Consider the following 13,102-nt stretch of genomic DNA (forward strand, 5'->3'; position numbering starts at 1 on the left):
TGAGGACTGAACCCAGGGCCTTGTGCTTGCTAGGCAAACGTTCTACCACTGAGTTAAATTCCAACCCCTCTTACTCCATTTTAAATAAGCCATTTCAACAGCTATTACCTTCAGAAATGTTCACTAGGGAAGGGACCCACTTTGGGCTGAGTGCATCAAAAATAAGTATATACATCTTTGCAGGACACTCAGCTGAAAATATTGAAGTTTGAATTTAATATGTCAACTTTCCAGAACACCACAACTTCTTCCATCATTTTCCTGCTCACTGGTGTGCCCGGGCTGGAAGCCTTCCACTCCTGGATCTCCATTCCCTTCTGCTTTCTCTATGCAACTGCCCTCTCAGGGAACAGCCTGATTCTCTTTGCCATTATCACTCAGCCCAGCCTCCACGAGCCCATGTATTATTTCCTCTCCATGTTGTCCACCACTGACCTCGGGCTGTCCATATCCACTCTGGCCACCATGTTGGGGATATTCTGGTTCAATGCCAGAGAGATCAGCTTCAATGCCTGCTTGTCCCAGATGTTTTTCATTCAACTCTTCACTGTCATGGAATCCTCAGTGCTGTTGGCCATGGCTTTTGATCGTTATGTGGCCATCTCTAATCCCCTTAGATATGCTTCTGTCTTAACTGATGTTAAAATAGTAGTGATTGGAGTAGCAATCATTACGCGTGGAACCCTGATACAGACTCCCCTGGCAGTGCTCCTGAAAAGATTGTCCTACTGTAGCAGCCATGTGCTCCACCACTCCTACTGCTTCCACCCCGATGTCATGAAGCTCTCATGCACAGACACCAGGGTCAACAGTGCAGTTGGGCTCACTGCCCTGATCTCCACTGCTGGAGTGGACTCTGTCTTCATCATCCTTTCCTATGTCTTGATCATAAGAACTGTCCTCAGCATTGCCTCCCCAGAAGAGAGGAAGAAAGCCTTCAGCACGTGCATCTCCCATATTGGGGCTGTGGCTGTGTTCTATATTCCACTGCTCAGTCTGTCCTTTGTTCACAGATTTGGGAAACAAGCTCCCCCATATGTCCATACTCTGATTGCCAATGCCTACCTGCTGATCCCTCCTGTGATGAACCCCATCATCTACAGTGTGAAGACCAAGCAGATACGCAAGGCTGTGTTGAAAATTCTACATTCTGGAATGGCAAAGAGTTAGCTGGTTGTTTCACACATGTTTTTTACTCTTTGTCACTTTGAGGATGAGGAAAGTGACTTTTAAAGAGGTTACAATGTTGAGAGCTATGCCTGTGTTGAGAGTTAGCAAAGCCATAGATTTATTTGCAAGAAAGATGGTATGATCCAAGAAAGACTAAGGTAAACTTCAGATTTTCAATATATCAGTGTTCCCTAAAATGCCATCATATTAGTGATATTTCATAGAGTGAAAGCTTTCAATAATGTTGATAACCAATGTCTCATTAAAGACTTCCAATGTGGATTTATCACTTATTTTTTTAAATTGTAAGAGGGAATGTGTCTGCTCATTGACTTAAATTTCTTCCTTACTGAGAGAAATAGCATCATATCTATTCATAAGTGAGAATAATATTTGTTATCATGCCAAATTACCAAATTTAAGTATCTAGATATAACTTGATGCCCAGGCTTGTCCATTATTACTTAATTGTATAAATACCTCTACTTTATCTCTTTTTCTATGAGTCTCAGTCCTCTTATTGAACAGGTAATGTTGCCATCAGGAATGTAACATTTTGGTCAAACATTCATATTTTCATCTCTTCAGAGAAGATTTTTATGTATGCCACCTATGAAAAATAACTTTTATTGAGAGTGGGTTGTGGGGGTAGCTGGAGGTGGGAAGAGGGAGGGGGGGATCTGTGGTTGGTATATAAAATGAATAGAAAATTTCTTAATAATACAAAAGAAAGATATTTATTTGAAGATGAAAAATAAAGGAAAAATAACTTTTAAATTCAACTCTTTTATATAGTTTATATTCACAGCCCTGCATAAACTGGGTATGGTGTATACCCCTGCACTCCCAGTACTGCTCTGTTAAAGGGAAGAAGACCAGAAGTTCAGATAGATCATTCAGGTTGTTTTGAGACATCAAAGAAAAGTAAATTATTTGGAGATGATTTTTACCCAAGACAAAGGCAGATTTATCTAGTTGCAATTGTAATATTATATGACCTAATAAACAAGTGTAAAAATATTTTTTCTCTTTCTTTTTATTTATTCTGTGGGTCTTTCACATCGTGTATCTTGATCTTTCATTTTCCCGTTCCTTGGCATCTGTCCTCTGGCCCTGCATTTCCCCCAAAATAAAACAAAATTTAATAGAAAAAAAGGAAAAAAAAAAAAAAAACCCGGGAAAATTAAAAACCTCCTCATGGAATCTGTTGTGTGACACAGTGAGTCACGCAGTAAACCCCCTTGTGCACTTTGCGTACTCACAAATGTTCATTGCAAAGAGTCATTGGTCTGGTTCGACGCCTCTGGTTTCTGTTACATTATTGATGCTGAGCCCTCACTGGGACTCTTTTTGGGTATCCTGTTGTTGCCCTGTATTGTGGAGATCCTACAGCTTTGGGTCTGTAGGTCAGGTCCCTTCACATGCTCTAGCAGATCATAGGTGGGGTGGATGTTGGGGCCAGCCAAGTTATAATCCTGGTTCTGGGCCTGGGCAGCTGCAGGGTTGGTCTGCTCACCAGTTCTTTGTCTTCAACACCTGGTTGAGCTCTCTAGCATTGTCCGGGCTAATTCACCTCTTGCAGCAATGAGCGAGGGGTGGGGCCAGTTCTCTTGCTTTCACCCTCTCAGGTTTGGCTCTCCAGCAACTACACCATTAGGGTCAGCTCTACTGTGTTTCCCCGGTAAGGTACAGAGGCCACTCTCCTAGTGCTGCAGCTGGTGAGGGCCAGGGACAGCCCTCCTGCTCTGGTGGCTTCAGGGCCAGTTCTTACACCTGCCTCACGCATTAATGGATGGTAGGGAGAGTAGGGAAGCTCTCCCCCATCCATGCCACTACAGGATAGATGGATGATGGTGACAGCTCTCCCTTGTTGACTAGTTCGGAGCTGGCTCACCCACAACTGCACCAACAAGGACTCCATTGTGTTGCCCAGGCAAGGTACAGGTCCCGTTCTCCCGATTTTTGCAGTTGGTGGGGGTCAGGGATAGCTCTCCTGTTCTTATGACCACAAGGCCAGCTCTCCCATCTGCCTCAGACATTGATGGGCAGGAGAAAAATAATTTTCATATGCATTTTGTATTTGTTTTGGATCCTTCTCCAGGAAAAATTTTAGTTAGTGAGTATATCTCTGAGAGTTTAGATTGGAAGGTAGAAATCGTATCCTTGATGAACACAGGGATTATTTAATTCAACACATTGGACAGCAGGCATTAGAGGACAAAAAAAATGCAAAGGGAATGGAAACAATAAAATAATAACTGGGATGTTTCTTCTCTATAGTTTCTTTGAGAACAAAGTGAAGATTTTAGCATCATTAAGATCTTTTAATAGTAATTTTCCCCAGAGCTAAGGCTACATCCTGTAATTGTATGTTATTGTCAGGTCCATCCTTGTACTTCAGGGACTTAGATAATGGGTCATCTAGAGTCAAGACCCAACTTCAGAAGAAGAGGTATTTCCTTATTACAGTTCATTTGTCATGAGTGAAAAGAGGATTTTCCATGGATATAGACTTGAGTTGTTAAAAAGGAAACAGGAGGACCTCATCTACTTTCCTCTCCTTAAATACTTTTATAAATATATTTATATAGGTATAAATATATGACTATCTTTATATAAATATAAACACATAGATATATTTATATAAATATATAGATATAAATATAAATATATAAGAGAAAGGCCTTTTATATTGTGGGGATAGAGAGAAACCTGGTGTCAGGGAAACTTCCTGGAGTCCATAAGGATGACCCCAGCTAAGACTCCTAGTAATAGTGGAGAAGGTCCTTGAGCTGGCCTTCTCCTGTAATCAGATTGGTGACTACTCTGTCATCCTAGAACCTTTGTCCAGCAACTGGTGGACAGATACAGAGATCCACAACCAAGCTCTGGGCCAAGCTCCTGGAGTCCAATTGAAGAGAGAGAGGAGGGATTATGTAAGCAAGGGGTGTCAAGATCACGAAGTGGAAACCCAGAGACAGATGACCTGAGCTTGCGGGAGCTTACAGACTCTAGACTGATAGCCAGGGAGCCTCCATGCAATAGAAATAGGCACCCTGCATGTGGGTGACAGTTGTGTAGCTTGGTATATTTGTGGTTCCCCTAGCAGTGGGACCAGGATCTGTCCCTGGCATATGAGCTGGCTGTTTGGAACCTATTCCTTATGGTGAATATTACCTGAGTAAATATGAAGTTCAAAGCAAACAACTTCCAATACTAAGAAATGACAGAAACAGTTGCTTGTACAGTCATTCATGGTTTCTTATAATGTTGGGCCATCCATCTTTGGCTTACAGTCCTAGAATATGTGACAGACTTATCTGTGAAGCAGGACTTGGCAGTCATTTTCTTTTGTGTTCTGTTTGTCCAATTTAGACAACATGCTGTCAACAGTTGAGTCAAGGGCAGTTTCTTGCCCAGTGGCTAACCTTTGTCAAAAAGAAAGTAAATTCCATATGGATTTCTTCAATGCCTATATCTTCTCTGAAATAGATTGGTGCTGCCATAGGCAGACATGTCTCATTGCCATAAACTGTTGTGGGGTGTTCAGGTATGTCAAATGTGTTGCTCTAATTGGTTAAAATAAAACACTTATTGGCCAGGAGTCAGGCAGGAAGTATAGGTGGGACAAAGAGTGAGGAGAAGTCTGGGAAGTGGAAGGTGGAGGTGGGGAGACACTGCCAGCTGCCGCCATGACATTCAAGATGTAAGGTACTGGTAAGCCATGAGCCATGTGGCAAGTTATAGATTAATAGAAATGGGTTAATTTAAGATAGAAGTAGATAACAAGAAGCCTGCCACAGCCATACAGTTTATAAGTAATATAATCGTTTGAGTGATTATTTTATACCTGGGTTGTGGGACTGTGGGGGCTTGGTGGAACCTGGAGAGAAGATCTCCAACTACAATAAAAGTCTAATATTATTAAAACATCTTAAATATCATATTCTGTAGATCTTAGAAGTGTTTCAAGGCCACCTGTCTATCTAAAATATATCTCTTGTTTTGACCTGAAAACATACCTAACATGGCTACAAGTTTGATTGTAATAAGTGACTAACTACCGACTTGTATTTCTTTACTATCCTAACTTTCAAGGACTAAAATTTATATTACTTTGTTAAATGAGCTGCATAGGTACAATACCTTAAACAAGAGTAGAAATATCTGTGTAGTATGTTCTAACACAAATAACCTTAAATCTATATCAGTATACAAAAATATCTTAGACAAAAGTAGAAACATATACAGTATAACCTCAAATTTGTATCAATATGCAAAAATCCATACCAATATAAAATATTTAAGACTAGTAGTTGTTTTTTTTAATTTAAAAAATTAGATTCAACAATCTACCCTTTTATACTATTATTTCTGTATCCCCTCTTTTTCTTTTCAGAATGAGATCCCTGAATCTAATCTCCTGTGTTCAGCTTTTTTCCTGATCATTACTAATAACAACTTTGTAACCAACCCCTCCCCCCCAAAATGATGACAAATATCTATAACTCACTCAATGACCAAAAACTACACACTCCACCTCTTGGGAATGTGGGCACTGTGTTCTTTAGATTGAGATCTCAGCCCTTTTGGATGGAGGAATAGAAGAGATTGGAGGTCACTGGTGGCTTCTCCACTGCTTCTCTGATCATTCAGGTCCTTACCCCAATATCTGGCTCCTGATTTTTTATTGATAAAAGATAATTAGATAAACACATCACCATATAAATATTCTGAATTATGACATTGAATCCTACAGGTGCACGCATGGACAATAAGCAGTAAGAGTGTGTCTGTCTGTTATAATGCTTGTATTTGATATCTGTTTGCCCTCTGGGGTTTTAAAGCTATGAGTAGGAGATTCTGTTTCCCCCTCCTATATTATCGGGGCTAATCTCTGCAATTAACATGTACATACTTACAGTGTTTTATGAAAGAATTAATAAAGATTATTTGTTTCCTGCATCCTGCTCAGGGATATTTGTGGAGGAAGAGAAAGATAGTAAGAGCCAGAAAAACAAGGAATCTTCTATGAGACTATATCTGTCAGAAATGACCAGAAAGACTCACCCACAATACACATTTCAACAATATGTTTGCCTAAATAAAAAGTATAGTACCAATAGAAATGTTGCACAAAAGGGAGAAATAGACAGCTAACATAGCCTCACCCATAGACAGCTACAGGCAACTAAGAAATTCTGAGAATTTGAGAAATAGTTTTTCTCAGTGATGAGTGTGCCAATAGTTTTTCCAACACCAAACAGTCAACTCTGAAATCATGTATGTACAAGTAACAATGAATGAATGCTCTGATTGTATTCATATTTTCAGGCATACATATAGTTATGTGAAATAATAACAATTAATGAAAAAGTGATCATAATTTTGACAGGGAGCAAGTGGAGGGGTGTGTGGGAGGAACTGGAGGGAGGAATAGGAGGGGAAATGAGATAATTGCATTTTAATTAAAAATAATAAAAATAGAAAAAGATGAATTGGTTGCAGGTAAAAAAGAAGTGAAAAGTTTCAACAAAATCATAGAATTGAATTTAATACAAGAGGAAGATACATTTACCTGCTGGGTTGGGCAGTAGTGTGGGGATGAGGAGTGAGTGAGGTGGTAGATAAAGATTCTGTCCTTATTTGGGGACATTTTCTTAGAGCATGGGTGAAATAATTAGAATACTAGTCTCTTCAAAGAAACTATGAAATGAAGTAGATGGAAAGGAAACCAGAAAATAGAAAGAGCCCCTGGGATTCCCCACCCTCTGTGGTCCTCTGTCATCAGTGTGTGGGAAGTCTCACTCTCTGGGGTCTGTGTCTTCTCCTTGAGGAGTTTTCTAACAAGGAGATTTCAGAATCTGAGACACAACTCCTGATATATGCTCCCTACCACTTCCCCAGTTCCTCAACCCACATCTGAAAAGGAAGGCAGGAAAGAACACATCTGTGTGATTTGTAAGTAAAGTACTGTATTCAGGGAAACAATAGATTCTACCCAGGCTGCATCTTAAAGATTTCAGTAACTTCAAAGGGGTCCCTGATCCCTAATGAAAACTGGAAAGTTTCTTTGTACAGTATATAATTTCTGGGTGTTCTATTCTGTATGAGGCGGTGTTTAGTTATTGCAGGGTCTTTCTGTTCTGCTCCTTAGGGAAGTCTAAAGAGCTTTTGTCACTCTAGTTTCTGGTTAGTATTATTTAAAAACCGTCACTTACAATCAGTGGTCACTGTCACCTCTATCTACTGCTGCCACCATCTTCACTGACTGTTGCCAAGTGTCTATTATGTCCTACACACTAGTGAGCATGCTAGGTTATTTACAAATGCTTTCAGTTTTATTTTCCACATCCTAGTTTTGAATTCTCAAGGTCACAGAAGTGGCATCTGTTATAAGGTGCTCATTTGGGAGAGCTCAGTCCAATTGGTGGCTGAACAGCAATACAACCCAGGTTTACTTGACACCACACCAATGTTAAAGACCAGTAGTCAGAGAGAGACTGAAAGCATCTCAGCACTGAACTAGCAGCTTGCTCTGATGTGGGTTTGGGATAGTATCTTCACATAAGATTAGTGTTAATAAATGGGAGAGAATATTCATGCTAGGCTTCTGTTTAGGAAAGAATACTGCATCTCTACTCAAATATCCCAACTGTAACACACACACACACACACACACACACACACACACACACACACACACACACAGAGAGAGAGAGAGAGAGAGAGAGAGAGAGAGAGAGAGAGAGAGAAAACAATTGCACCAGTAGTAATTTCTTGTGTTGTTGTTTAGTAAAGATGGTATTGCTGACTGCTTCCTAAATTACAAATGGCATGATGTATCAGAAAAGGAGTTCAAGAAATTTAGTTACATTTCAAAGAAGAGGAAGCCACATGAATTGAGGAAAGTATATCTGTGTGAGGGAACTTGCCTTAGTTGATATTCTAGTGAAGGGGACATCCAGGCTGTTAGTTAAGATGGATTCTGGAGGTAGAGAAGTGAGCAGGTGACAATAAAATTGGACATTGGACAGTTCGGGAAGACCCTATATTGTGATACAGAGATAAAAAGCTGGAGTTTATGATGAGGGCAACAAAGAGCTGCATTTGAGGAATAAAATGGTGATTGATTTTCTGTTGAGCTCACTGGAATCAATACAGAAAAAGTCTAGAAACCTTTCAGCTATAGGGCAGACAAGTTATTTAAATCATCATTGGAATAGTCCAATGCCAGTGAGATGAGCATGAGCGCTCTTTAAAGCAGTGGTGATGGAACAGAAGTATAAAGATACCATACCAAAAGTCTTGGTGTTGGGAAACAAGGCCAGTTTTAGGTTATATGCTCACATCTTTGTCTACACTACCAGAGTGGGAGAGTGAGAGGAAGAAGCATAAGTAAAGGAAGGGTAAGAAATATTTGTTTCAGCCACTTTGGAAATCAATATGGTGCTTTCTTAGAAAATTGGGAATCCATCTCCCCCGAGACCCAGCTATAGCACTCTTGGGCATATACCCAAGGAATGCTCAATCATACCACAAGGTCATTTGCTCAGCTATGTTCATATCAGCATTGTTTGTAATAGCCAGAACCTGAAACAACCTAGATGCCCCTCAACTGAAGAATGGATAAAGAAAATGTGGTCCATATACACAATGGAGTACTACTCAGCAGAGAAAAACAATGACATCATGAGGTTTGCAGGCAAATGGAGGGATCTAGAAAAAATCATCCTGAGTGAGGTAACCCAGACTCAGAAGGACAAACATGGTAGGTACTCACTCATAGTAGGATACTAGATGTAAAACAAAGATAACTAGACTGCTACTCACAACTCCAGGAAGTCTACCTAGAAAATAGGACCCTAAGAAAGACACAGGGATTGACCAATGACAGAGAAATAGATAAGATCTACATGAACAACCTGGATGTGAGTCAGGGTACTGAAGGGCAAGTTTCAAGGGAAAGAGAGCCTAGGGGAGCAGGAGATCCCAGCTGGATCAAGAACAGAGAGGGAGAACAAGGAATAACAGACCATGATAAATGAAGACCACATGAGAATAGGAAGGTCCCCAGAAATCCACAATGATACCTCCACTGTAGGCTACTGGCAATGGTCGAGAGAAAGTCTGATCTGACCTAGGCTGGTGATCAGATGGCCAAACACCCTAACTGTCGCTACAACTCTCATCCAATAACTGGTGGAAGTGGATGCAGAGATCCTCAGCCAGGCCCCATATGGAACTCCAGGAATCCAATTGGCGAGAAAGAGGAGGGATTGTATGAGCAAGAATTGTTGAGACCAAGATTGGAAAAAGCACAGGGACAAATAGCCAAACTAATGTAAACACATGAACTATGAACCAAAAGCTGAGGAGCCTCCAACTGGATCAGGCCCTCTGGATAAGTGAGACAGTTGAATAGTTTGAACTATTTGGGAAGCACCCAGGCAGTGGGGCCCAGACCTGTCCTTAGTGCATGAGCTGGCTGTTTGGAACCTCGGACTTACGCAGGGACACTTTGCTCAGCCTGGGAGGAGGGGACTGCACCTGCCTGAACTGAATCTGCCAGGTTGAGCTGAATCCCTAGGGGAGTCTTTGCCCTGGAGGAGATGGGAATGGAGGGGAGGGCCTGGCGGGAAGGCAGGGGAGGGTGCGGGTGTGGGAGGGGGGAGGACAGGGAAACCCATGGCTGATATGTAAATTTAAATTAAATTATAAAAAAATAAAAAGAAGAAAAAATTAAAGAAAGAAGAATTTAAAATAAAAAAAATAAATATTTGTTTCATTTTATTTAAAAATATATTTGTCTATATATTTTATGTAAATGATTGAGAACAGTTTCAAAGGCAAGAGTGCTCCAGATAGCCTTTTCATGTCTGTTACTGGACTGTAAGCTTTAAAATTCTAGTACTGAGGAATAAAGCAGCAGCCACTTAAAAATAGACCTAAATTGAAGGAATAAGAAACAAACCAAAATTCTGTAACTTTACATGCCATCACCCAGGAAAATCACAGTATGCAAGGAGCTTATTACTCACATTGCTAATGATTATGGGGAAAGAAAGCATTAGACAAGGAAATAAAGACATCTCACTTAAAGTTGCTCATCCTTAAAAGATGTGTTAATTAGCCTCTCAGCTAAGGAGAGCTCTTTCTAGGTAGGTTTTGTTTTTAGAAATAAATTAAATGATTAGAATTTTAATTAGTATACAAACTAATGGCCCATGCTATGACCTTTTAATATATATATATATATATATATATATATATATATATATATATACATATATATTATAATATATCATTGCATTCTTCTTTTATGCACCATTCACATCATCCTATGGTCTCCATCCTTGCTCAGTTGTCTTTTTCCTCTAATAGTTCCCTTTCTGCTTTCATGTTCTATACACACACACACACACACACACACACACACACACACACACATTAAAACTAGATTCTTCTAGGCATCATAACTCATGGCTTTAATCCCAGCACTTGGGAAGCAGAGGCAGTGATTTTGAGTCCAACCTGGTCTACATAGTGAGTTTCAGGCCAGGACAACAGAGTGATACCCTTCCTCCAGCAAACAGACAGAAACTAATTTCTACACAGAGGAGAAAACACAATATTTTTCCTTCTTTTGATTCTTTTTCTTCTCTAACTCCTTTGTCTCCTTTCTCACCAAAATAGTTCTTCCATAGTTAACTTTCATACATATATATGTCTATTTATGAATAGATAAGTATACATACATGTATCTAGGCCTAGGAGAGAAAAGTGTGGCATTATCTTTGTGAATCTGGCTTAGTTCACTTGAAATAATGGCAGTTGATTTCATTTACTTCTCTGCAAATGTTGTAGTTTCATTTTTCTCTGTGACTATGTAAAACTCCATTGTGTATCACTATGCCACATTTTGATTGTCCATCCATCTGTTGATGGTCATCCAGGTGATCCCCTATAATGCTTATTATGGATGGGTCACAATAAGCAAGAGCTAGTGTTTTTAGAGCTTTATGCCAGTGGGCCACTCTCCTGAGCTTTTCTTGTATTACCTAGTTTCTTCCTTATAACAATCTTGTCAGGGGAGGACATCATTATCATTTTTTTTGTGGTATTGTTATGTTCAATCTTTTTTTAAAAATTTATTATATTTGTGTTTTAATTTTACACATTAGCCATGGGTTCCCATGTCCTCCCCCCTCCCGCCCCACCCCCACTTTCCCCCAGCCCCTCCCCTCCATTCCCATCTCCACACCCTGCCCCCACACCCATCTGCCAGAGACCCCAGCCACTTCCTGAGACCCAGAGACCAGCCCACAGGACATCATTATTATGATAGAGGTCATGAAACTGAGACACACTCACTTCAGTAATTTGTTATCTGGCAACTTAGTACATGGCAAAACATTTGAAACCCATCAAATATAGAGCATGCAGTTTTAAGAAAATTGGTCTGAGAAACAGAATAAAAAAATGATGACATCAAACTTTTTCTAAAACTTACATAATACATAGTTGCTCATAATGACTATGTTATATGGAAATTTCTCACATATAGCAAATATTCAGTCTTTGAACCATCAAATTTGTTGTTGCAGGACACTCAGCTGAAAATACTGAAGTTTGAATTTAATATGTCAACTTTCCAGAATACCACAACTTCTTCCATCATTTTCCTGCTTACTGGTGTGCCCGGGCTGGAAGCCTTCCACTCCTGGATCTCCATTCCCTTCTGCATTCTCTATGCAACTGCCCTCTCAGGGAACAGCCTGATTCTCTTTGCCATTATCACTCAGCCCAGCCTCCATGAGCCCATGTATTATTTCCTTTCCATGCTGTCCACCACTGACCTCGGGCTGCCCATATCCACTCTGGCCACCATGTTGGGGATATTCTGGTTCAATGCCAGAGAGATCAGCTTCAATGCCTGCTTGTCCCAGATGTTCTTCATTCAACTCTTTACTGTCATGGAATCCTCAGTGTTGCTGGCCATGGCTTTTGATCGTTATGTGGCCATCTCTAATCCCCTTAGATATGCTTCTGTCTTAACTGACCTTAAAATAGCTCAGATTGGAATAGCAATTATTACTCGGGGAACACTGATACTGACTCCTATGGTTGTCCTTCTGAAAAGATTGTCCTACTGTAGCAGCCATGTGCTCCACCACTCCTACTGCTTCCACCCCGACGTCATGAAGCTCTCATGCACAGACACCAGGATCAACAGTGCAGTTGGGCTCACTGCCCTGATCTCCACTGCTGGAGTGGACTCTGTCTTCATCATCCTTTCCTATGTCTTGATCATAAGAACCGTCCTCAGCATTGCCTCCCCAGAAGAGATGAAGAAAGCCTTCAGCACGTGCATCTCCCATATTGGGGCTGTGGCTGTGTTCTATATTCCGCTGATCAGTCTGTCCTTTGTTCACAGATTTGGGAAACGAGCTCCACCCTATGTCCATACTCTGATTGCCAATGCCTACCTGCTGATCCCTCCTGTGATGAACCCCATCATCTACAGTGTGAAGACCAAGCAGATACAGAAGGCTGTGCTGAAAGTTCTCCATTCCAGCATAGCAAAGAACTAAATGGTCATTTCACTGTTTTCTATTGTCATTTTGTGAATGAAGGAAATGCCATTAAAAGAGGTTATAATATGTACTTTGATGCTTGTGCTGCAAGTGTATAAAAAGTTAGCTTCAGATTTAAACAGGAAGACAGTGAGTTAAGAGATAGTAATATGAGCCACAGATTTTTAGAGATATTACTGTTTCCTCAAATATTTTTCATGATATTAGGAACATTTTCAGATTGTAATCAGTAACTTAGATAAACAATCATTTAGCTTTGTTTTGCAGTGTAGAATGTTTCTATTTAAGTGGAAGAAGAGACATATCTGTTAAGTAGCTTATATATCTCCTTTATG

The 13,102-nt window shown here is 40.2% G+C and overlaps 2 protein-coding genes across 2 annotated transcripts; both read left to right on the forward strand.

Annotated features, from left to right (window-relative positions):
- Positions 1-219: 219 nt before the first annotated feature.
- On the forward strand, positions 220-1,170 carry LOC118570477 (olfactory receptor 51F2-like). Its single transcript, XM_036169002.1, has one exon. It carries the CDS (start codon positions 220-222, stop codon positions 1,168-1,170), a length of 951 nt encoding a protein of 316 aa, XP_036024895.1.
- A 10,643-nt stretch (positions 1,171-11,813) lies between these two features.
- LOC118570852 (olfactory receptor 51F2-like) lies at positions 11,814-12,764 on the forward strand. The gene has a single exon (XM_036169512.1). The coding sequence runs from the start codon at positions 11,814-11,816 to the stop codon at positions 12,762-12,764; it is 951 nt and encodes a 316-aa protein (XP_036025405.1).
- Positions 12,765-13,102: the final 338 nt, after the last annotated feature.

Source organism: Onychomys torridus, chromosome 1, assembly GCF_903995425.1.
Source record: "Onychomys torridus chromosome 1, mOncTor1.1, whole genome shotgun sequence".
NCBI lineage: Eukaryota > Metazoa > Chordata > Mammalia > Rodentia > Cricetidae > Onychomys > Onychomys torridus.

Bases quoted from the DNA above. Each gene is read 5' to 3' on its own strand.
- LOC118570477 (XM_036169002.1), top strand. From the start codon at position 220: ATGTCAACTTTCCAGAACACCACAACTTCTTCCATCATTTTCCTGCTC.
- LOC118570852 (XM_036169512.1), top strand. From the start codon at position 11,814: ATGTCAACTTTCCAGAATACCACAACTTCTTCCATCATTTTCCTGCTT.